The sequence below is a fragment of the Pollachius pollachius genome (genome assembly GCF_949987615.1).
Source record: "Pollachius pollachius genome assembly, chromosome: 2".
Classification (NCBI taxonomy): domain Eukaryota; kingdom Metazoa; phylum Chordata; class Actinopteri; order Gadiformes; family Gadidae; genus Pollachius; species Pollachius pollachius.
Genome location: NC_136935.1, coordinates 22622853 through 22648744, shown reverse-complemented (window position 1 = coordinate 22648744; position 25892 = coordinate 22622853). Strand labels below are relative to the sequence as shown.

General features: G+C 44.2%; 1 protein-coding gene and 1 pseudogene across 3 annotated transcripts in view; both read right to left on the bottom strand.

Annotated features, from left to right (window-relative positions):
• Window positions 1-5762: 5762 nt before the first annotated feature.
• The window catches only part of cdh11 (cadherin 11, type 2, OB-cadherin (osteoblast)), a 122611-nt gene continuing 102481 nt past the window's right edge, over window positions 5763-25892 (bottom strand). Inside the window, exons 10-15 of one of the 2 annotated variants that reach the window (XM_079758771.1) lie at window positions 25700-25836; window positions 23935-24056; window positions 23593-23710; window positions 11349-11600; window positions 8771-8922; window positions 5763-8307 (exon numbers count right to left, since the gene is read on the bottom strand). In XM_079758771.1, coding sequence (XP_079614897.1) covers window positions 7942-8307; window positions 8771-8922; window positions 11349-11600; window positions 23593-23710; window positions 23935-24056; window positions 25700-25836 — 1147 coding nt within the window. In that variant the 3' untranslated portion in view covers window positions 5763-7941. The remainder of the gene's footprint in view (window positions 8308-8770; window positions 8923-11348; window positions 11601-23592; window positions 23711-23934; window positions 24057-25699; window positions 25837-25892) is intronic. The other variant, XM_079758772.1, reaches the window with a different exon arrangement.
• Window positions 19443-20377, bottom strand: LOC307070503 (annotated as a pseudogene). The gene is made up of 2 exons: window positions 20358-20377; window positions 19443-20010 (listed from the first exon to the last, which is right to left on the bottom strand). The product of its transcript is annotated as an uncharacterized misc_RNA (transcript).

The following is a 25892-nucleotide window of genomic DNA, read 5'->3' as shown; positions in this document are numbered from 1 at the left end:
CATGCAACATGTCAAGCTTGCACCAAAGACTAAGGACGTTACTTTTCTAACCATCACAACCATCACAAAAGCTGTGTTCAAAATCGTTCCCTCATTCATTCATTCACTCTGTTCTGGACCCTATTCGTCGCTGTTTTTATGCTGAGGCTTTTATTTTATCGAGCCGTCTTTATTTGTTAGTACTTCCGGTCGGACCGGAAATTGCCATTCCGAAAGTGATTCCGCTGATTACTACTTACATTAACACTAGAGAAATCGCATCTTCCACCTTCCTAGTCTTGCTAGCTGTATGATCGCAATGTTTGTAAGTACTGCAGCTTGTTAGGTCCTTTGCTACGCATCAGCAGCATTATTTTGGTTATTGGATCATCGATTTGTACCAGTTTATATGGCGCCAGCTATGTTTTCCATATCTGTTTATTGCCTGTGGAGAGATAGAGTAAAGCTCCAACTTTCGTGCGCTTAGTTATTGAAATATGTTATATTGTGTTTTTGCATTTTGAGTGCATCCCGTTTTGTAACTGATATATTTGTATGTATGTGTTTCAGTTTCACTCCTTGAATTTGAGTTAACCTTCCTAAACGGCACCATGCTTCTTGGAGTTATTCATTATCAATTAGTTTAGCTGAACTGGATAGTGGGATTGCTGCTCAGATCCACCCAGACCAGTACAGTGAAAAAACAGCATAACATTAAGCTGTAAGAAAGGAACGGCTGGAAGAAAGACTAAAGGACTGTCATACAGGCCCCGAGCAAGCCTACACGACACCCTCCCCCGACGTCTTCACCTCAGTGAACACACACATCTCCCCTCACCTTGGCAGAAGGGGGTTATGAATATACCACAGTGCCCGAAGAACGTTTCAAAGAAGGGACCACAAGTCAATACGGTCTCGTTCCTCAAAAGCATCAAGCAGTTCTTCATCAACCCAGACCGCCATCAAAGCCCAAGCTAAGGCAGAAGCAAGTCGCTCCAAGTTTGCCTACGCTCAGAGGGAAATAGAACTCAAAGTAGAGAAGGCCCGCCTCAAACTAGAAAAGGTCCGACTTGACGCCACCCTAGAGGCTCTACAACCAGAAAAGGAAATGGACGCTGCACTGATAGAAGCAGAAATACTGGAGTCAGGTTTGATAGACTCAGACCATCAGTCACACCGCAGTAGAGCTTCTAAATCTCTCTCAACCCAGACACAACTCCAGCGTACAGAGCACTATGCACAGGACCAATCCAGCCTGAAGTCTATCTCACACAATTCACATGCTTCATCTTATCAGGAGTTAACACTAGCTACAAGTGACATAAAGCAGCCCGTTGCGCCCATACCTTACACACCCCTGCCTATGAAAACAGAGTCGCCCTGGCAGAACGATAGAGGGATGGACGGGAGAGGCCGACAGTGACCCTCAACGATCCTCATGGCAACCAGGGCAGAACGGTCAACCAAAGCAACCCTGACACCTCCACCGCCAACGACCTCGCCAGGTATCTCGCACAGAGTCAATTGGTGACCTCAGGGCTAACCAATTTTGACGACAAGCCACGCTTGATCGCCTCATCAAATGGCTTGGCAAGGACTCCTCAGAACAGGCAAGAAGGCTCAAAGCAGCCAGCATCAGGCACCCCCAGGTCGGATTGATGATGATTTGGCAGAGGATGGAAGAGTATTATGGCTCACCAGAGACAATCGAAAGGGCTCTGTTTAATAAACTGGAGGACTTTCCGAAGGTGACGTACAAAGACCCTCACAAGCTCCGCGACCTTGGTGACCTGCTCCTAGAACTAGAAGCTGCGAAGATGGATGGCTACTTACCTGGCCTGTCTTACCTAGACACTTCCAGAGGAGTGGCTCCCATCGTCGACAAGCGTATAATTGTGGTAAAATGTCGCCTTTAACATGACATTTTGCTTTTCGAAGTAGTCCATGCTGTTACGACAAACTATGGCACATTTATCTTTTTTTAAAGCCCTACTACTATACATTGCACAAAAATTTGGTGAAATAGAATATAACAGAAATATGAACAGAAAAACATACATACAAATGATCCATATCTACAGCCGCCGATCTGAAATTATTCTGTTGTGCACATAGAATTTTATAGCTCTCCAGTCCCAGCTAGTGCTTGAGGGGAAGCAGCAATGCACCTCTCACAGTCCTGTTTTCCAGGTGTTACAATGGTAATAGCTCGCATCAGATTCAAGATGATGGTACTGGCATACAAGGCAGTCGATGGAACTGCCCCTGCCTACCTCCAAGCATTAGTAAAGCCACACACCCCAGCTCGATCCCTCCGCTCAACTACCTCAGCTGGACGTCTGGTACCGCCATCGCTAAGAGCAAGCAAAGGTCAATCAGCAAAGTCACAACTTTTCTCTGTTTTGGGACCTCAGTGGTGGAACGAGCTCCCTACCGATGTCAGGACCGCAGAGTCGCTCACCAGCTTCCGCAAAAGACTCAAAACTCACCTGTTCAGAGTTCATCTCGACTCTGCATAGAAACCAATGCACAGCCACCATTGAATGTTGTACGTCCTGGCACTTGTACATTGCACTTATTCAAGGTACTTAATTGTGTAGCATCTACAGTAGCTGCTATCGCTGCTTTACACGGGGAATGGGTTAGCCTAGCGATTGTAATACTTGCACTTGGTTCTATGAACGTCTTTACTGTACCAACAGCGATATATTGTTTCACTTCTTATGACAAATGTACTTATTGTAACAAATGCACTTATTGTAAGTCGCTTTGGATAAAAGCGTCTGCTAAATGCCCTAAATGTAAATGTAAATGAGAGTATTTCAGAGCTGTTCAAATGCATGTTCCCAGATTCCGACATCGCTACCACATTTACTTGTGGTCCCGACAAAACAGCATACATAGCCAAGTTTGGTTTAGCTGTCCATATAAAGAGGAACTGGTGTCCAAAGTCAACAAATCGCCGTTAGTTCTGATGTTCGATGAGTGCCTCAACGAGACTACGAAAAACAAACAGCTGCATTATAGTGTGTGTGTGTGTATTAGTGTGTGTGTGTGTGTATGTGTGTGTGTGTGTGTGTGTGTGTGTGTGTGTGTGTTGTGGAAGCCCATCTCCCCGAGTGTCAGGTACCCGGTAGGAATCACACGGTAAGCAAGGGTTAAGCCGCAGTCGGCGTTTATTCGACAAGAATCAATAGTCTCTATCCTCGTGCTAGGGTCTCCGTGAGCCTCTAGATCGCCGGCCTGGTGCGTACTCCCTCCGTGTCACTTGGTTTCCTTCTCCCGGTCTAGTGCTCCTCTTATGCCGGCTCCTGGTCCTTTCCCTCCCTCCTGCCAGGTGTCCCCTATCACGCTGATTGGGGGGAGAGACGTGGTGCTCTCTGTCGCCGGATGGAGGGTGGCGATGGTATACCCCGTCTACTACGTATCCTCGGACCCGCCCGGTCCGAGGTTCAGCGGGCGGGATGCCACACTCCTCCACCGCTTGCTCAGGCCTCTGGTCGTCGGTGAACCCACTCAGGCAGTTATCCCGGCGTGACAGGGCGTCGGCGTTGCCGTGCTCCATGCCCGGTCAGTGGTTCACCTTGAACCTGAAGTTTTGGAGGGCCAGGAACCACTGCGTCACTCGTGCGTTGGTGTCCTTGGCTCCGGCCATCCACTTCAGGGGGGCGTGGTCGGTGACCCGGATGAACTCCCTCCCTAGGAGATAAAACCTGAAGTTTTGGAGGGCCAGGAACCACCGCGACACTCGTGCGTTAGTGTCCTTGGCTCCGGCCATCCACTTCAGGGGGGCGTGGTTGGTGACCAGGATGAACTCCCTCCCTAGGAGATAATACCTGAAGTTTTGGAGGGCCAGGAACCACCGCGTCACTCGTGCTTGTGCGTCCTGCAAAATGTCTTACGGGACATGAACAATAAAACAGTCCAGGCTGTCAGAAAATGGCTAGGGCTGAACTCACATTCTACCCGGGATCTCATCTTCCTCTCACATAAAGAGGGGGGGCTGGGTGTCCCAAACGTGGAATGGGTATACACTGCTACCAGGCTGACACACCTCATCAGCATGCTCAACAATGATGATTCCACTGTCAGAGAGCTTGCCAGAGCTTCCCTCCTGCTGGACCTCAGGAAGAGGAAGGTCCCTCTGGCCAAAGCAGGCCAGGACAGCTTCCTAGGCTTTGGGAGGAAAAGCAGTGGGAAACTGGACACACAAGCTGCAGGCTTTGGAGTTGAGTCGGACTGGCCGGACCTAAATGATCTGTGTAACAGAATGACAGTCAAATTGGAATGGACACAACACAACTCACACACAGCACCACAGGCATCTGATGCAGTAGTCAACTACCCATCTGTAACCACAGAGGCTACTGTATACCAAAACGAGGCACAACACTTAATACAGAACACAACAGCAAGGAGATTCCTTCTTAACATAAAACAAACAGAGACCAAACAACACCGGACTGGACTTAAAATGCAGGGAAAGCTAGCATTCCTAGACTTTGCCGACCACTCTGCCTAGACTTTGCCGACCACTCTGCTGTTGGGGAGGACATCCTCTGTTTCACTGCCAAAGCTAGACTGCAGGTGCTACCTTCCAAATACAATCTGGCATTATGGTACCCTGCACTCCACCATCCACACTGTATAATGCACTCTGGCCATCAATTTGAATCAGTTGCCCATACTGTGAATGGCTTTACTATGTACAAAGGACTGTATATTACACGCCATGACCGACTTGTCGATCTGATTTCCAGCAATGTTAAAGAAGAATTTTTCTGGAAAATGTGACCATATACAAACATTCACACATCGTGCCGGAATGGTTTTACAGCTCTATTGATGTGTTTTGTAACATCCCAAATACCCTTGATGTTGTGTTTTTAAACAGAGACAGAAGGGAAGTGCTCTTACTTGAGATAGGCTGTGTGTTTGATCTGTACATGGAAATTGCTTTCAACGATAAAATCGTTAAATACCAGCCCATTCTGGAAATACAAAGGGACCTAGGCTACCAATGCATGCTAATAGTGTTTGTTTCTGGCAGCTTGGGGCATGTGCACAACCGTGTTTTCAGTGGGTTAAGGCTGGCAGGGCTCTCCAGCAGAAAATCTAAACAATTAGCAAAGTTCTGCTCCATATCAGCAGTGATAGGCAGTCTGGCAGTGTGGCGCAGGAGATGTTTTTTGTACCCTTGATCAAAGACCTTTCTCATCTCTGAAATATTTGAATCCTTTCTTTTGTAATGTGATTGGTGGATTCAAATAAAGAATTAAAATGTGTGTGTGTGTGTGTGTATGTCTGGGTACCATTGTGACCTTTCTGTGTGATGGGGCTGAATAAGTACTATAAGTATGCAGAACAAAGATGTGTCAACATCAGTGTAAGGGCTGTGTGCGTGAATACTACTGATCTGTCACTGTGTGTGTGTTTCTCATTTCATTGATGGTCTTTTGTTCAAGCAAACTAATCTAGAATTCATATTTCAATCATTCAATCATTCATCAACTCAAAAGCAAAGCAGTGTATATTCAGAATGAAACAAATAGAAAGTTATATAACATTTACATTAAGATCAAGTCTATGTTGATGACGTACACACTTATACACACACACACACACACACACACACACACACATCCGCCCCCCTTATGAAATGAACAAACAGTGGTCAAAATGACCACACCATTTTAAATCTCATTTTATAAAAAGAGCATTTATTTCAAAGTTGTTTTTTTTTCGCTTCGGAGATTGAAGCACATAGTAAAGCAACAGTACAATGTTCAGAAAATATAAGTGTGACGCTGTAACATTATCTTTAAATCGTATCTTAACATGTTCTTTGTTGTAATACTGGAATATTCTGCATGTATACTAAAATAAGAACTTTTAAAATTGTACAAATTGGTACCATAAAACTCGACAGAGGAACAAAATGAGGCGCTCTCTCACTGCGACAAACACATATTTCGCTCGTTTTCCTCTCAGCCAGGGAGGAAGAACAAGCAAATGCCTAGAAATAAACATAAAAAGTAAAATAATAAAGCAAGAAATTATATAGAAGTTGGATTCACGCTAAAGACCAACAGATCTGCCATGTACCTTTTGGGCGGAGCAGATTTGATCTCAGGTTTATCTAAGCGGAGAGAAAACAATGTGGATTCCTATCATTTATAGCGGAATGACAATTATCTGCAGACAAACTAAACTCTGATGGAGACATACTTGTTTAGCCTTAAAAAGATCTGAGCCAGAATGATGACACTATACCCACCTGTTCCTGTGGAACGGCAGCAAAAGACAGAACAAAATTGGCATCATTGTCATAATAATAATCATAATAATTATAATAATGATAAAAACAAAATTAATCTTAATAATAATGCAATTATAACAATCATAATAAAAAATAAAAACATTAAAAGGTGAGTATTTGTGACTAAATGCTCTGTGAATTAGCAGGGAACAACACACATTGTGTTCTTTTCTTTGAACACATCACATTTCAGCTTTGAAACAGCGCACATGTTGATACAACAGATGCAGCCAGAGACACAGCCACAGTTTTATGAACTGTACGGTATGTGTATTATTCCAGGCTACATTCACCAAGGGATGGAGAGTGGCATGCACTTCAGCATCAGCTCGGATCCACAAGAGATCACATGTCTGCACATTCTCTGTACATACCTAACATGGAGCTCACTCTCTGATATACTTTTCAAGTTAAAAAATAAAAAATGAGAAAAAGAGAGAGAATGCACTGCGCTGCAAGAGTGTATTAAGTTTAAGGCTTTTTAGAGCTCACAGGTTTTACTCGAATGGTAGAATTAGAAACCAGGAAGGGATCATTCATTGGTGAATATTCGTGCGAGGACGTGACCACTGATTGGTGGTTCAGACATAATGGGCAGTGGAAGGTGGAGCCACAAATCTTTCCTCTTCTCTGGAATGGTGATGGGGAGAGGACTCAGAACAGAACAGTTTTCTCTTCTTTTTGAGTCCAAGTTGAATTCCATTTAGGTTGGAGTATAAAATGTATTAGAGTATTAGCCTTTCCACAGACTTAACTTCAGTCTGTGGGAGATGCTACAGAGGTTAGCTAGAAATGCTGAAATGCTTAGCTAGCTTGCTCTTCTTCACCGTATTGTTTAGCCTGGGAGTTATTGTGTTTTGGTATAAGGCCACCATGACTATAATAGCTTTTCTGTGAGCATCTTCACAGTAGGCTATTGTCAACATAGACTGAGTCTAACTCACTGTCAAACTAAACCATGTCACCTGCTGACCTACACATGACAACAAAAGTGAAAAAATGTTATTCCGTTTAAACTCTTCTCTTTGACCTCCGGTTTCCCACCTAGGACTTATTTTCCTTCTTCATCAACATCCCGTGATTGCTGCTTCAAAAGAGTTTCAAATGAGGAAACAGCTGGATAAAGTCTCTCTCTTCATTTCTTAGGCTCTCTGTATTTATTACATCCAACCACTTTGTGACACTTTCGGGATATAATACAACCTACTAGCTCCAGTCTAGTCCCCAGAGCGCATACAGAGTGTGAAGACAGAGTCAGTAAGCACGGCATCTTCGTCCACAGCAGAACTGTGACGTACAACGAGACGGATTGCGAAAACTAACAAAACTGTCCAAGAACTACATTGCTTATGTCTTTGTAGAGAGAGATAGAGATAGAGAGAGAGAGAGAGAGAGAGAGAGGGAGAGAGAGAGAGAGAGAGAGAGAGAGAGAGGGGGGGGGGGGAAGGGGGGGCAAGGTAGTAGGTGAGGGATTCTTGGAAAATTGGGCTCTGTTACGTAATTATTAATACATTATACAAAGAAGAGACTTGGGCGAGATGGATGTTGGTCAGCGATTCTGTCTTCAATCTGACCACAGAGCATCGGCTGGCCTAATCACATCCTCCTTGTACTGGAGGGCTGGGGGCTCATTCGGACGGTGGTTAAGAGTCTTCCCCTTCGTCCGTATCGTTCATGGGGTAGTCTTTGGTCCCGTATAGATCGGCCAGCCTCTTGAAGCGGGGCCCCCAGCTCTGCAGATAGTCATAGTCGAGGTCTGATTCGGTGGTGACGGACTCCAGGGAGCTGAGCGAGCCGGCCACCGAGCCCCGGCCCTCGTAGCCGTAGATCTGGATGGAGTCGTAGGGCGGTGCCGTGGGGTCACTGTCTGCCTCCGCGATGCGGGACTTGATGAAGTCGTCCACGTCCACGCTGTGGCCCCCCGTGCTGCCCGGCCCGGGCCTCAGGGCCCCCTGCAGCTCCGGCTTCATGTCCTTCCTGGGCAGGAAACTGTTGGCCCCGTCAGGGTTCTGAGAAGAACAGGGAGGAACAAGTGTTATATATTTTTTGAATATATTTTTATTATTATATTGAACTATTTAAAATGCCATAAAGGGGGATTTATTTCATATCATTGAATTATGCAATGAGATTTAATATTGATGTGCAGGTAGTATTTAGCCCCCCGGTAACAGTTAACCAGGGTGGATAGGGGGAGCAGACTGGTAACGGTTAACCAGAGTGGAGCTAGAGAGAGCAGATTGCGTCACCACAGTAACGGTTAACCAGGGTGGAGCTAGAGAGAGCAGACTGCGTCCCCATGGTAACGGTTAACCAGGGTGGAGCCAGAGAGAGCAGACTGCGTCCCCACGGTAACGGTTAACCAGGGTGGAGCTAGAGAGAGCAGACTGCTTGAGGCGAGGGTTAGCCCCTACCTGGTAAACTAGGCAAGGATGAGCCCCTACCTGGTAACCAGGCAAGGGTGAGCCCTACCTGCAGCGTTGCGATGTCGAAGGCCTCCGTGTCTTCCTCGCCGCCGCCCTCGTCGTCATAGGTGATGATGTTCTCCCTTATGTCCTCCTCCTCAAAGAGGATCAGTGGCTCCTTCTTCTGCCGCCTCAGGGCAACAAATAACACCACTATTGCTGCCAAAAGACAGAGGACAGAAGGACGGACGGACGGACGGACACAGAGAGGGGATCAGAAGTTTGTTCAGCACATTATAAAGTCACTCGATGGCCATGAGAAGAGGAAAACGGGGAGGACAATACCCAGGGCACGTTAATGAGTTTCACTGTTAAATCCCTCTACATGTACATTTAGGGCATTTAGCAGACGCTTCTATCCAAAGCTACGGTGGAGTCAGGCACGCAGGGCGCCAGCCAGCTTGTCGTGAGCAGTCAAGATGAGGACTCTTGCTCAGCACCTCGACACTCAGCTAGGAGGAGCTGGGGATTGAACTAGCAACCTTTCGGTTACCAGCCGACCCACTCTAAATTGTAAATTGGGGTAAATTGTACCTGAGGGAATACTTCACCTGTGGAGACATGAATCTGTATTGAAAGTGGGTCATATATTTAGTCGAATAGTAACATAAATTTCAAATTTTGTGCCTCCTTGACCGAGAAAAGGCAGACAATGACTTTTTGGCGCTTGTGGATTGAAGACGACAACTCCCACAATAACAATCAGCGTTCACTCCCTGAGGGACATAACATAACAGCCAATCAGCGTTCACTCCCTGCAGTCCAGCGTGAACAGCAGCATGGAGGAGAAGTGATTGTTGCCATTTGCGGACTCCTGGAGCTCTATATCAAAATAATATAATATTATATAATATATAGGTATCTATATAATATAGTACAATATATAATATCACGGCCAAAAGCTGTGTGCGCCTCCGGATGATATTATGAATTAAAGACTGCGTCGGGTTCTCGGACGTCTCTGGTACTTCCACAACAAGTAAAGACTTGTAGTGGGGGTTATCTCGCTATGTCAACAGTGGATGATGTGCTTTTTTTGCACAGCAATCTACAGCACCATGCCATACACCAGATGTACATCACCAGTGTAATTCCCCGGTGTTCCATCGAATGTGTCTAATTTTCCTTCGCGTGTGGGTCAGGCGTCGGTATCAATTTATAGCGGATCTGGTCGGAATGCATGGTGGAGAAGGAATTGGGGGAAGAAACGTTGGCTTTGACTCTCTGAACTCTCTGAAGAACTGCAACTTCAGATTGGATGTGGAACTGCGAACCACGACATGGAGCAGAAAGGGATTGTTGCCCACGATTGTTTTCCAGCCGGAGCCCCGCTGCCCACTGCCGAGGCGATGGTGCCTCGGCGCGGGCAGCGGGGCTCCGGTGGAAGACAATCGCGGGCAATAATCCCTTTTTTCTCCATGTCGTAGTTCAGTCTACTTCAGATTGATGTGGAAGTGGAAGAATCAGAGACGTCGGAAGCCCGACGGAGTCATTTGAGATGATATTATGAATAAACGACTGCGTCAGGTTCTCCGACGTCTCTGGTCCTTCCACATCAATCTGAAGTTGCAGTTCAATCTGGACTTCTGAGACTCAAAGCAAACGTTTCTTCCCCCAATTCCTTCTGCACCATGGCAGAGAATCAATACATGAGTCTCCACTTCTGCTGTTTCCCATTGCAAATTTGCTTCTGCCATGGTCGGAGGTTTGTGTCGGTCTAGTTCTGTAGCTAAACGGTGAAGAAACATGGCGGACATTGTGTTTACATCTCGTACGCGAGCTCCCGCCCCCCTCATTCCTTATTGGTGGGCTTACAAATTTGCGGAACCAGTGGTTTGTAGTCCTCGGCCCTTCTAGCAGGCAAGCAAATTTCTACTGACATGATGTCAAACACGCCATTTGACGTCAGGTCAGGAGAAATGTAAGGAGGACAGCTGGGCCAAGGGAAGACTGGGTTAGACTGAGGGAAGAAAAAACTTTTTTTATATATTATAATAGCGATTTTATAATGATAGAACGCCGGTTCTGTATCAGTGAAGTATCCCTTTAATGCACATGGACATGGCAGTTGTCACGTGTTCATGTGGCTTCGAAGCACAGCTCATATTAACAGGCATGTCAATATTCTCTCCTCTTTGCTTTGCTGGGCTACTAAACTGTCCCTGTCCCTTTACCGTTCCACCTCATTAAGCTCCAAAGAGCTAGTGCATGTGCTCACCCACTAAGTCCTTTTGATTCAGATGGCAAATATAAATGAATAAAGAAATGGTCTAACTAAAACCAAAGACATATGGTTTGTGCACGACAGACGCACATGGGAGGCGTCATTAAACACAAACAGTTTGATAACTCATCTGGTCGGGGAACACATAACACCCAGACAGCTGGATGGTTCCGTCTAATCAAAGATCCGGATCAACCCTCCTGAGACACACGGTGAGATCCGGATCAACCCTCCTGAGACACATGGTGGGATCCGGATCAACCCTCCTGAGACACACGGTGAGATCCAGATCAACCCTCCTGAGACCCGCGGTGGGTGTGGAGGTCCGGTAGAGGCGGGCTGTGATTGGTGCTTTCCGTACCTAGCAGGATGACGATGCAGGCAAGGATGGCGATGAGGGCGCCGGTGCTCAGGCCGGCAGGCAGCACGTAGGGCTCCACGTTGCAGGAGAGGATGGTGTCCCTGCTGTCGCACGAGCACACTCGCACAGTCAGCGTCTGGGTGCTGCTCAGCGACGGCAGGCCATTGTCGCTGATCTCCACGGGCAGGAAGTACACATCCTGGGTGAGCCGGCTGAAGCCCTTGCGCAGCACGTGGACGCTAGCGGTGCTGTCTTTTGAAGAGAGAGAGGGTTTGAACACAGTCACGCCTTCAAAAGGCTTCATAATCCCCCTAAGCCCTGCCCCAAAGAGCCAGCAGAACTCATTTCATGATTAATTAGTCATTACAGAGTTAATGTACATTTTCAATGGAAAAAAGGGAGTAGAGGGAAAAGTATGTTTATACTATTTACACTTTCCATGGATAGAAGAGACAGGGTTATCTAAGGGAAAACAGACAGACAGACAGACAGACAGACAGACTGTACATGTCTGTCTGTTAGAAATGGAACACATATATATCAATTATGCATACATAAACATATATATACACACACACACACACATATATATATATATATATATATATATGTAAATGTATATATCATATTATAATTCATTTCTATTAATTTTCATTTCAAAACAAAGCAGGCATGCATGATACATGGACGATAAAAAAACATTATTTAAGACAAACACACAACGTGCACGCGCACATCTGAGAAATAGGGAGAGCAAGAGAAATGCGGGAGTTATAAAAGTACCAATAGAGTGTGATAGGTTGGTATAACAGCTCAGGTTAATAGCTGGTTCATTCCTTAGCTGAATAGGAAAAAGCAATTCAAGGACAGTCATCACCATCCCCCCTCTGGGCCTGGTCTCCTGGTTTCTGTGCTTAAGCACATGCCAACCCACATAAATGCTATGTGTAGTTATCAAGGAAATCAGGTGACTGATTGGCTTCCAATATTAAATGAGGTGAAAATAACAAGCACTCATATGCACTAAATCACATGTCCTTTACAGTAAACATAAAATGACTCTCTCTCTCTGTTCCACTTGAGCAGTTGACTTTGATTCCGTGTCTGTATGTGTGTGTTTGTGTGTGTGTGTGTGTATGTGTGTGTGTGTGTATGTATGTGTGTCTGTATGTATCTATGTGTGTGTGTGTGTGGGGGGGGGGGGGGTCTGTATTTGTGTGTGTGTGTCTGTGTGTTTGTGTGTATGTGTATATTTGTGTGTGTGTACGCAGAGATTTTTGTGTGTATGTGTGTGTGTGTGTGTCAGTGGCGGCTTTTAAAGTGATGAGGAAGAACTGCGTGCTTGGTTGCCATTGGCCTGCTTGCACTCTTAGAGGTGAGACTCAAGTTGTTTCAGTGTTTTGGTTACTACAAAATAGCAGGGAGGGATAATTATGTGGATAAAATTGATACAAATCCACCAGTGGCAGCGTTGGACTTTGAAAGCTGGTGGGCAGCATGTCTTTGAAATGGACTACAAGGGCAGATGGTAAGGATGCAAAGCCAATTAGTCAAATCAGGTCTACTCTTTATTTGTAAAACTAAATACCAAATTAAAACTAAATTATTGGTAAAGCCTATTTTTGCCTTCAATGACTGAAGCTATTGGTTATAATTTGGCAATGTTTATTTTCAGCTACAGTTGTTTTAAGGAAAATGAAGACACAACACCAAAAGTGATGCCATTTAAAATGCATCATGCTCTGAATCATTCACTAACATCCTTTCCACAATATCAAACAGAAGGGCCGGAGCAACAAACAATTAAAAGAACAACAAGAACATTATTACACAACTATTGTTTGAGGCAAATGTGGATGTTAATGGATATTTCAGAATGTTGGTCATGGTGTTAAACCAATAAAGATTGAGGGACGTCGCTAAGCGCGTTTATTTCAGGACCTTGCCTAACTTTTGGTGGTGGAAACGCCAACATAAGCAAACCGAGCCGCACCGCAAAGAACAGTACCGCACCACTCGGTGGATACGAGGCATAAGACTGAGCGCCGGGTTCGTTGGTTCTCGTAGCCTAGACTTGAGGGGATAACCCCTTTCTCCGGGCTGCTCCACAGCCAGGGCTCCTGCTTATTGGTTCATAGCGCTGCAAGGGCTCCTGCTTATTGGTTCATAGCGCAGCCAGGGCTCCTTCTTATTGGTTCATAGTGCAGCCAGGGCTCCAGCCTATTCGTGAATAGATTCGCGATTCAGAACCCTTAGCTAGTCACACCCACTCAGAGGAGGAATTTCCTCCTCTCTCCCATTGAACCCCATGTTATTCACCGGCCTCCAACACTGCCGGGGAAATGAATGGGAGTCAGTGCAGGCTGAGGGAGGAGCGTCCTCAAGCTGTAATTTTCAATAGGCGATAGGGGGTGCTAATGTCCCTTTACCCAGGGAAACGAAAATTACCTATACAAAGGCATTAAAGTAGTCATATTTAAGGACATTAATTCACAGTTGTCTACAGTAGCCTGGGCAATCTACATGTTTTGGTCTCAACAATGTTAATGAGGATCTTCCTCCCTCTCCCCACTAAAGAAGCCTCCACTGGTGTGTGTATTTCTGTGTGATTTGTTTGTTTGTTAGCTTAGGTGTGTTAGTGTTTGTGGGCATTCATTTGTTTTTGTGTATGAGTGTCTATGTGTGTATGTCTGTGTGTGTCTGTGTGTGTGTGTGGGGGGGGTCAAAAGGGTTGCACAGACTGTATGAGTCATTCTCTCTGTCCCTCTAGCTCTCTCCCTCTCATCCTCTATCTCTCTCTCATCCTCCATCTCTCTCTCTCATCCTCCATCTTGCTCTCTCATCCTCCATCTCTCTCTCTCTCATCCTCCATCTCTCTCCATGTTGCCAGGGCCTAAGAGCAGACCAGGGCAAGAGGGGACCTTCTCATGGTCTCTCCCTCCGTCCCTCTCTCTGGAAACACAGTAAACCCTCCAGAAGGGTTCCTGTAGAGCTTGAACTGGTGTCAGTGTTGGCTCTGACGGGAGAGGACCAGCACATCGTTCCAGTGGACTACCCACGGAGGAGTCGGGCTGAGAGCCCATCCCTCCCTCCCCCTCCCCCTCCCCTACTTAACCTACAACTCCCTCTCCCTCCTCTTTCTCTTCCTCTCCTCTATCCCTCTTACTCTCTCTCTTCTCCGCTTAACATCTGGCCCATTCTCCTCCTGTTCAACCTTTCTCAATCTCTCTCTCTCTCTCTCTCTCTCTCTCTCTCTCTCTCTCTCGTGCGCATTGTTGCTGAGCAAGTGTGGAGCGACTGTGTCGGAGTGGATGTTCTTTCCATAAGCAAGGTATCTGTAAATCTGCAATGGTGTTTCTCAAACTGTTTTCAGTCCTTTTCACACACGTTTTATTAAGCATCACCAGAGTTCATGGGGGGGGGGGGGGGGGGGGGGCTATCGCGTCTTTACCCCGCCATTATGGCTGCGGTGGCCGCTGGCGTCAGTAACAATGGCAACGGGGCTTTCAAAAACCTCACCCACTCACACAGGCTTAAAGTCCCTGTCGGAGCGGAGTATTCCATAGAGGAGTGCTGTCTGGCAGTGGGTGAATTGGTGGGATATGAAAGTCTGAAAGCTGCTTCCAGGATGAACAGTGCAGTCGTTATTTTTCTAGACACGTTGAACAAAGTAAACAATGTGGTGGAGCTGGGAATTGTTTTAAGAAATACACATGTTGGTGTTTTCCCTCCGGTTAAGCCTGCAAAGAAAATAATTCTCTCCAATCTGCCACCGTTTATTAGTGATGAGGCTTTAGAAAGGGAGCTATCTCATCATGGGCAAATTGTGTCATCTATGAAAATGCTTTCCTCCAGCTGTAAGTCAGCTCATGTAAAGCATATAATAAGTTTCAGAAGGCAGGTTTACATGATCCTGAAAAATGAAAATAATGATGAATTGAAAGTGGTGATGAAATTTAAAGTTGATGGGTTTGAGTACACCATCTTTGCAACCACTGAATCAATGAAGTGTTTTGGCTGTGGACGAGAGGGGCAGTTGGCGAGGGGCTGTCCAGATAAAAGGCAGGGTGTGGCAGTTCAAAAGCCACAGGCTGCACAGGCAGAGAGACAGGCTGTAGTGGCAGAGAGATAGGCTGTAGTTACAGAGCTACAGGTTGTAGATGTAGAAGAAGGCAGGCTGGATGTTGGGCCAGAGAGACAGGCTGTAGTTACAGAGCTACAGGTTGTAGATGTAGAAGCAGGGAGGCTGGAGGTAGGGCCAGAGAGACAGGCTGTAGTTACAGAGCTACAGGTTGTAGATGTAGAAGCAGGGAGGCGGGATGTAGTGGCAGAGTTAGTGGCTGCTGAAACAGGGGAGCAGGCAGGCATTGAGGTGGGATCGGGGGAGGCTCTCAGCAGGAGGGAGGGCAACTCTCTACTTCTACTGTAGATTTAAGTGAACCCACTCAGACTAGTGTTAAGGAAGGGGATGAAGAAGAAATGAACATTGATGATTTAACAACTGATGGGGAGACAAAAATAAGAGATGATGAAAATATGTTCAAAGTGCCAAGGATAAAGAGAACAAGATCAGATAGTGAACCAGAGTCATCTGATTCTTCTTTAGCTAATGGTCAGAAAGCCAATGGCCAAAGTCTGGAGCAAATTCACAGTTTCCTTGAAAAGATGGCAGATTTGTAGAATCTACTAAATGCCTAATAAGACACAGAGGCGCTGATGGCCTTATGGACACAGAAGTATATAGACTCAGACAGATTGTACAAAAAGTGAACACAGAAATTAGCAATGATTAAGAACAAGGAGATCTTTTTTTATTTTTCATTCATTTTTTTGTACTGTTTTAAAATCTCATCTCTTAATTAAAATGGAGCAAGGGATGCTAAAAAAAGAGCTTTGTTTTTTGAACTTGTAAAAATGTAATGTATAGACATTTCTTTTATACAAGAAACACACACTACTGCTGATATTGAAGTTGAGTGGAAGCGAGAATGGGATGGTAATAGTGTTTTTAGTCCCAATAGTAATGTGAGCACTGGAGTGGTTATTCCCTTTGCAAAAAAGTTTTTGCAAGTATCACTTGACTGTGAAGAAATTGTTGAGGAAAGGCTTCTTAAAGTCACTGCACGATACGAAAAAAGTACTTTAATATTGATAAATGTCTATGCCCCTGTTAATGCACAAGAAAGATGTTTTTTAGATAAATTAGCAGACACTCTTTCAGGCTGTGCTCAAACTCATTTCCTTATCCTAGGGGGTGTTTTCTAATCCCACAGTGGGGCAGAAACTACTGGCGTATGAAGACACCCACAATTTGTTTTTGTAATATGTATATATTATATACATATATAATATTGTATTATACATTATATATATATATATATATATATATATATATATATATATATATATATATATATATATATACATATATATACATATATATATATATGCTTCACATCACTCACACCCTTGGTCCATGTATCCCCTTTTCCTGTGCACACACTTGCTCGAAAAAGTAGACATGGGAAACAAAACACAGCGTTTCTCTTTGAGCAACCACATAGCCATTATTTATTTTCATACCACGCTCGGGAGAAAGTTATGTTGTAAGTTTTCCCCTTATCCTTCATTGTTGAATAATGTTTATGTCCGGTCTGTCTGGGCCAAGTTGTTTGATTTCTAACTTCCCTTCCAATTTTAACCTCTCAAATGTTTTTTTTAACATTAAACTCAACACTGTTAATCACAGGTGCAACACCACTCGCCATATCTGCATCTGATATAGAAACGACGAAAGAGAGCGTGGAATAATTAATTAAAACAACAGTTCTAAATAGGACCATGTGGCAGGCTACTTTACGACCATATAGGCGTCTTTTAGCGCGGATTGCAATTCTAATTGCAGCCTGCAGGGTTAAGCGATAAACACATGGAGGAACGCGGTTGCTGAGCTGTCCTGCCCCACATTGCATGACACGTTAAGTTCAACTAGAATCGCCACCATCATCCAAAATTTGATGTCAACAGACCAAAATAGTCGGAAAGTCTACAGGAACTATAGATAGTTAATGTGAAATTCACATTGTTAAAAATAGACTTGGAGCCATGATTTACTGAGGAACTATTTTTTTGGGAACATGCTTTTGCAAGTAGTTCGCTGCCCCACCTGCCCATATGGACGGCAAGCGCCTGATAAGATCGTTTTAATTGTTTTGATTATCATTTGCAGATTTTTAAAATATGTTTTTTGAGTCCAGTAGGTTTTTCTGATAATTTTTTGTTGGTGGGAACTGTTTTTATAAACAGTGTAAGTGTTGGGCAAGTTGCTTCAAAAGAGTAATGCATTATTTATTACTTGTTACTGTCATTTCAAAGTAATTAGTTACATTACAATATTACTGTCTTTGAATGAAGACATTACACTAATTTTACATTACTTTTGCATTACTTTCACCAAAATAACAGGAAATATGGAATTGGTGTTCTCAATAGATCTTCTTGTGTTAAATGCAGCTCATTACACAGCAGGAGGTGATGTGGTATGACATAATGACTGAGCTAGGCTTAAGGCTAACAAAAGTACAATATACTGGTCGCAGTTATGGCTCATCGTAGCGAAATACAGTTTCTGTCGTGTTTTATTTGGCATTTTGTAAATCCATTGATTTTGGTTGGAAGACTCATTGCTCATTGACCGGAAACGGAAAATCGGGGTGGCTGTAGTCTTTTCGCTCCGTTCTAGCCCTACTGTTGATACGGAGAACCGAGCGAAAAGACTACAACTAGCCCCCCTGGGCTCTGCTGCGGCCGTGATCTTCTCCTCTAGAAGTAAGAGATTTGCGCTGATTTTTAATTTTGGGTTTAAAATGCATTGTAACGAGCGTTACCGAGATTTATACTGAGTAAAATATTACCTTTTTTTTTGTAATGCCTTACATTACCGTGTTACAGCAAAAATAAATGCATTACAGTAATGCATTACTTTTGTAACCCGTTACTCCCAACACTGAACAGGGTTAAACCTAAAAGTGCCTATTCGCACTTCAATATTGCACTTTTGAATGATTTTAATTTTAGGAAATGTTTAATCTTTCTTTGGCAAGAATGGAGGTGTAAAAAACTTGAGTTTTCATCCCTCTAACAATGGTGGGATTTAGGAAAAGTACAGGTTCAGCAATTTTGTCTACAGTACAATTTCAATGTGACTAGAGAGGCGGCTCAATCTATTAGAAATCTAGAGACCAGTATTGTGGAGCTCCAGGATTTGAGTAATTCTACTGGAGACCAATGACTTATTAAGGCTTTTAAAAATGAAAAGGCTGTTTTGTTTTTTTTCCCCAGACCTGCTGGGGGTAAGAGCCCAGGGTGCATTAGTCCGATCTAGGTTTAGAAACCTTGTAGAAATGGATGCTCCTTCAAACATTTTCTTTAATTTAGAAAAAAACAAAACAGATTGATTCATTGTATTCAATCTGTCGATTTTTACACAGTGCTCTATAACTGTGAATACACTGAATATGACCAAAGAGCAGACAAGGTTTTTGATCAGCTCCCTCAGTTGTCAGAAGGTAATAATGCAGACTTAGAGAAACCACTGTCTCTGCACGAATTGCAGGTGGCGCTCATGAGCACAGCTAATGGGAAAGCGCCGGGAATTGATGGTCTCCCTGTGTATTTCTATAAATGTTTTTGGTCCACGATCGGGGAGGACTTGCTAGAAGTCATGAATGAAAGCTTGTCTGCAGGAAAGCTTCCTCTAAGCTGTCGTAGAGCAGTCCTCACTTTGTTACCTAAAAAGGGAGACCTGTCAGAAATTAAGAACTGGAGGTCTGCTTTGTGCGGATTATAAGATCTTATCAAAATGCTAGCAAACCGTCTGAGAAAAGTAATTGAATATTTAATTGAAATCGACCAATCATAATGCATCCCTGGCAGGTCGGTAAAAGACAACATTTTCCTAATAAGAGATTATCTACAGCTCTCCAAAACCTTGGATTTGAACTTCGGTCTGATTTCCCTCGATCAAGAGAAAGATTTTGATCAGGTGGAACATTTCTCTCCTGGTTTTACCAATACGATTAAAGTCCTATATAATCAGATAGAAAGCATGCTTAAAATAAATGGTGGCCTTAGTGCGTCTTTTGCTATAAAGAGAGGTATTCGCCAGGGATGTACATTGTCTAGCTATAGAACCCATGTTGTCAAAAATAAGTAACACTTTGAGTGGGGTAAAACTGTCTGTAAATTGTGTACCGTTGCATCTGTCGGCATATGCTGATAATATAATTGTGCCTGTTAATAATGATGGTGATGTCGAAAAATTAATGAAGATTACAGAGTCTTTTGAAAGAAATATTCTTCTAAGGTCAACTCGGCTAAAAGCACCGCTCTTTTAATTGGAAATTGGCATGGGAGGGAACCTAAGTTACCTGATGGGATTTTCTGGGAAAGACGTGGCATCAAGTATCTGGGAGTGCACGTAGTTGATGACTCTGCAGAGAAAAAGAACTGGGAGGGAGTGGTGGAAAAGATGGAGGGCAGGCTGGGTGGGTGGCGCTGGCTCTTGCCCAGGATGTCGTACAGAGGCAGAGCTATTATTATTAACAATCTGGTGGCCTCTTCTCTGTGGCACCGCCTAGCAGTGTTGGAGCCTCCTGCAGGTCTTTTGGGGAAAATGCAGAGTTTTATTGTTGATTTTTTTTGGGACAAACTCCACTGGGTCCCACAAAGTAGTTCGTTTTTACCCAAAGAAGAGGGAGGAAAATTTACCAGGCAGGGCCTGGTAAATCTAACAGGCCGGAAAGAAGCCTTCAGGTTGCAGTTTTTACAAAGCTTTCTGTACGGACCACAAAATATGCCATGGAGGGGTGGTGGTTTAGGGTTTGGAAAAACGTTTTCACTGGAGGTTTCGTGTTTCAATCTAAATGTATTGTCACCATTTATGTGAGTGTTTTGAAAACATGGAGTGTGATGGAGGCTGGTTGCATAGGACCCACTTCCTCTCTGTACTGGCTGCTTAGGGAGCCCATTCTAAAGGGGGCCCGTCTAGTGGCTGTGTGGGAGGAGGTGCCAAACATGACTGGCTTATTGAAGGAGAAGAGGGTAACAACTGTCCAGGATTAGTTGCCGCTGGCTGGTGCTCAGGTGGACAATGCCGTTAATGTGGCAGGAAGGCTGATCATTGTGACCCTTTTCCTAAGATGTGTGTCCGGCCTTTTGGGAAGGACTGTGAGGCATTGGGTCCTCTGCTGGACAGGCAGGAGTGGATGTCCTTGGACTCTGTAAGCGGTAAGTCCCTCTACATGGGATGTGTAAAAGCCTTAAACAAGGAGAAGCTTAAAGGCGAGACTGACACTCCCTGGAGGGACCACTTCAAAGTAAAGGCTGAGGTCAAACCTGTGTGGAGCACTCTGTATGAGGCAAAAAACATTGGGGACCTGCATTGGCGTTTTTTGCATGGAATCATAGCAGTGAATGCATTTGTTTCTATTCCAAACCCTTGTTTGTCAGATGTATGATCAAGTGTCTTTTCTATAACCTGAGAGAAACTATTTTTCACTGTTTTGTTGACTGTTCACGGCTGATTCCCTTGTTTCAAATCCTGAGGTCTATTTGGTTTTTGTTCAAAGAACAGTTTAGTAGGCAGATGTTCATATTTGTTTTTTCCTGTCGGAAAAACAAAAACAAGAAAGGCAAGCTCCTGAATTTCCTTTTTAGTCAAGCCAAGATATTTATTTAAGCAGAATGGAAAAGATGGGTGGAGGCCAGAGATGTGACTGTGTGTCAATGTTCAAGTGTCTTCTTTGAGCTTGAGGATGTGGACACGTTTAGGGTGTTTGGGACAGTGCAGGCATCCTTTTCTCTTTGAAAGACTTGGACATTACCTTTACATTTGGATTACTTTAGACTGTTTTAAAATGTATTGTTTTGTTTTCAAAAACTCTCTCTCTCTCTATCTCTCTCTCTCTCTCTCTCTCTCTGTCTCTCTCTCTCGCTCTCTCTATTTCATATGTCTCTTTACCTCCTTGTATCTTCCTTCCGTCCTGCAGGCTTTAATTCAATCAGTGGGCCTCTTGAGCACGGTGGACAGATGGGTAGAGACCCCAGTGTAATTAATACTGCCTACAGGTCATGCTCACTTGTTAGTATGCCCTGTGTTTGTGTGTCTCTGAGTGTGTGTGTGTGTGTGTGTGTGTGTGTGTGTGTGTGTGTCTGAGTGTGAGAGAGAGAAACAGATATAAGCCGTTTCTCGATTTGCGTTCTTTTCTGTACTTGTGTACTTGCGTTCTTGTGAAACATCATCATTTGTAGCCCAAGGACTATCCCAGGATGCATTTTGCATTTCTATGTTTTAAAATATCAGTATGTAACCTATAATAATAGGCTATATAGGAACAATTAAAAAATATAACAAAAATGTAGGCCTATTCATTCAAAATATTAACATACTATGTGAAAGAGGCTGGTGTTTTGTTTTATATAATTTGTTTATATTGTTCAGTAGTATATGCCTACATGAGGCCATAGCACAGTTATTGAGAAACTGTCATAGTGTTTGGTTTGTTCTTGTGCAAGTGAGTGAGAGAGAGAGCGAGAGCGTGCGAGAGAGAGAGAGAGAGAGAGAGAGAGAGAGAGAGAGAGAGAGAGAGAGAGAGAGGGACATAGAGAGGGAGAGAGAGAGAGAGAGAGATTCCCATCACCTCCATCTGGTGCTTGCTACAAAGTACCCTAAGATTGCACCTGGCTTCGCTTTGATCTAATGGGGGGGGGAATGAGGCAGGCGGCCATGGAGAGGACTGAGGATGAATATTAAAGTCTGTGTTGCAGGGTTAATTTTCCAACGAATTTGCGCAATTTGCTTGTTGGTAATAATCATTTAAACTGTTATTCATTGTAGTGCATGTTGTTGGGTATCACAAAACGGAATGTAAGACGAAAAAGAGGTACTATTTTAGCGGTTTGCAATTGAATCTAATTTCCCCCACAATGCAGTGCCTGACATCACGTTGGGGAGACGACAGACCACAGCCGCATTGAGACCCTTGAGAGTAGAGACTAGTAAGAGAGTGTTCAGCAGATGATACAGATAAATAGATAAATGCATAGATACTTAACAATATCCCGAGTTTGAGAACCCAATCATGGGATATTGCCCAATATCCCGAGATAGCGAACATATCAAATTTCGCCATCTTAGGAGGTTCACGTGTAGCATAAATAGATAGCCTAGATAGATAGATAGCCTAGTCAAGTCTTTATTATTGCCAAACGACACAAATCGTCAAATTCATTTAGGTGATTCGGCCCACACAGGACAGTACAGGACCACACAGAACAAGGGAGACAACCAGTCTGACTGGACATACACATAATACCTCACATTAAAACGAGACGCATGCGTAGATAGATAGATAGATAGATAGATAGATAGATAGATAGATAGATAGATAGATAGATAGATAGATAGATAGATAGATAGATAGATAGGTAGGTAGGTAGGTAGGTAGGTAGATAGGTAGATAGGTAGATAGGTGCCAAGCAGAGCCAGACATTCCTGTGAGCGTTTGCAAATTAGCCATGTGCGCCAAACAGAAGACAAAAGTAATGTTGAGAAGTCATGCTAAAAACGGATAGCAAGCGAAAGCAAACTTGCAAGTCACACACTTTTAGTCCATTCTAAATTAAGGTAAGAGGCTATTTTTTAAATCTTTGCAGCAACTGAATGTTGAGGATAGAACTGATTGAAAATCCATCATGGCTTGAATCAACGACATAGGGTGTGTTGAATTCGGCTTGGATCATGGAATCCAATGATACCTTGTTTGTGAATATTGGATGAATGGGTCGAAAGTTATAAACATGAATGCATGTCCAACTTTGACCTGTTGGTGGCGCTAGAGCTGATGAGCTAGCGACCTCAAATTTGCTTCATGGGCTAATGGGATTGTCCTGAACCAGTGTGCCAAATTTCACAACTTTTCTCCAAGGCGTTCTATGGGCTGCCATAGACTCCCATGGCAGGTAAATAATAATAATAATAGGAATTCATACGAAAACAATAGGTTGTCTCGCAGCTTCGCTGCTTGACACCCAAAAATACAAATTTCGGTTAACCTGCAACACGGCCTTTAAAACAAGAAGCGAGGAGAACAGAGCAGGGTGGATGTGGAGAACAGGGCTCAGCAGAGGCACGGAGAGACACTGCTCAGTTTACAGAACCATGTTGCATTGCTGCTCCACCTACCTCTGTTGTCTTTCAGGGAGAAGTTGTGATTGTGGGCAATTTCAGGAGCGAGACTGAATGTGAAATGCTGCCTGTGGGCCATCTCGTCTTTGTCGACCGCACTGACTGTCTCTATAACCTGATCACACAAACGCAAAGACAGCCAAACACGGGTTAGTTTAAAAGAATGGATGCAACCTTTGTGTAATTAAACATATTTTGACACATATTGATAATTATACGAAAAAGCACTCCTACACACAGACACAGACACACACAGATACACACACACACACACACACACACACAAACACACACACACACACACACACACACACACACACAGTGTCCAGATAGGCATACTTTTCCTGGTGTGATGGCTTCACACATGAGGATTTCGTTGTTCGTTGCAAATTCTGGAGCGTTGTCATTCACATCTTTTACTCGGATGTTTACACGTACTTTGGTGTCCTGGTGATGACCTCCTGATGACACACAAACACACACACACACACGCACACACACACACACACACACACACACACCAACACACACACACGCACCACAGAACATAACATCAAACAATAATAATGATACACATAATAATAATTGCCACATTGACACATTAATCAAGTTGCGTTACTGTGTTCCGTTGTGGTGCTTGGATAGTAGCGGTAATATGATAAGATGCAGTTTATTTATTAAGTATTTTCCCTCTTTATTAATAATGTTTGTGTGTCTACAAGATTTTCTGTCGGTTTCTGTCCATGGAGAGATGAGAAAACATCCAAATGCAAACTAAGTCTAAACGTATCCAACCGAAAACAGTCTGTTTTACTGCCACTAGCATTATTTTAATCTGCAAAACAGTCATAAAGACGTCTCAAAAACAGAAACACGCTCCAAATATCTCACTGAGAAAGGCAGATAAAGATAGAGAGAAAGAGTAATAGAGGGGGGAGGGAGAGAGAGAGAGAGAAAGAGAGAGAGAGAGGCAGAGGGGGGAGAAAGAGAAGAAGAGGGGGAAGAGAGAGAGAGAGGGGAAAGAGAGGGGAAAGAGAGAAATAGGAGGGGAGAGAGAGAGAGAAAGGGGGGTGAGAAAGAGAGAGGGGTGAGAGAGAGAAAGAGAGGGAGAGAGATAAAGAGAGATAGAGGGCGGAGTGAAAGAGAGAGAGAGAGAGGGAGACAGAGAGAGAATCTCATACAGATCAAAGATAATGAACTGAGAGATAAACAGCAGCAAATATAAAGTGAGAGACTAAGGAAGAAGAGCAGATGGAGACATTTTTACACACAAAGCAGACGCCCTACACCAAAATATAAAATAAAGAGAGGTGAGAAGTATAACTCAGCTCTCTCTCCTCTCTCTTCATAACTCATAACCACCAAACTTCCAATTGCACAACCAAACTCTGTGTGTGCTGCTGCCTCACATTCTCTGGTTCTCATTCCAGCGAGTCTCCTCTATCCTGTTATTATGCACCCCTTAATTTCTGCTTCCTGGGGCCTCCCAGCGGTTAGTGTTGCCTGAAATGGTCCTAGTTTGTGGGGCTGTGAGCCCATAACCATCTGGCCGTCTGGCGTCAAGCTCACCACAAGGAAACCACAGCCCTGCTGGGCTGGTTGTTGAGCAGCGACCACAGAATACCAGGGAGGGGCCCATTGGCTGTAGAGGGGGCCTCTAGCAGTGCCCGCTGGTTCTAGAGAGGGCATCTAGCGGTGCCCGGTGGCTCGCTCTAGAGAGGGCCTCTAGCGGGGTCCACTTTATGTATTGCTGCTTCTGGGTTACTGTTGGACACATCTTTGTGAAATTTATCCACTGCACTAAGAACCTATTTTGACGTGTGTGTAAGCAACCAAACCAACAAACTACTGGACCCACTACAGCCTTCAGTTTAAGACTGGAACATGTTAACCTGACAGTCACAGCAAATAATACAAAGTGAACTATACATAGTTGAAAAGATTGCAAGTGCTCCATCTTTATGTTGAGTGAAAGATGTCTGGATGTGAGCAAATGTATCATTGTGCATACATTAAGTATTATGACATGTGTGTGTGTGCTGGCTTGCGTGTGTGTGTTTGCGTGTGTGTGCCTGTGTGTGTATGTATGCAGGTGTGTTTGTACCTATTTCGGCGGCTGCCACTGAGATGTTGTGCCAGGCTTGTGCCTCTCTGTCCAGAGGTCTGGTGGTGGTAATCATGCCGTCCTCAGAGTTGACGCTGAAAAACTGTTCCACGTCTGTATAGCGAGGAATCATGTACCTAGGAGGGACACATGGAGGTTCAGGACCAGCAGCATGTCTAGGAAAGCTAGTTCC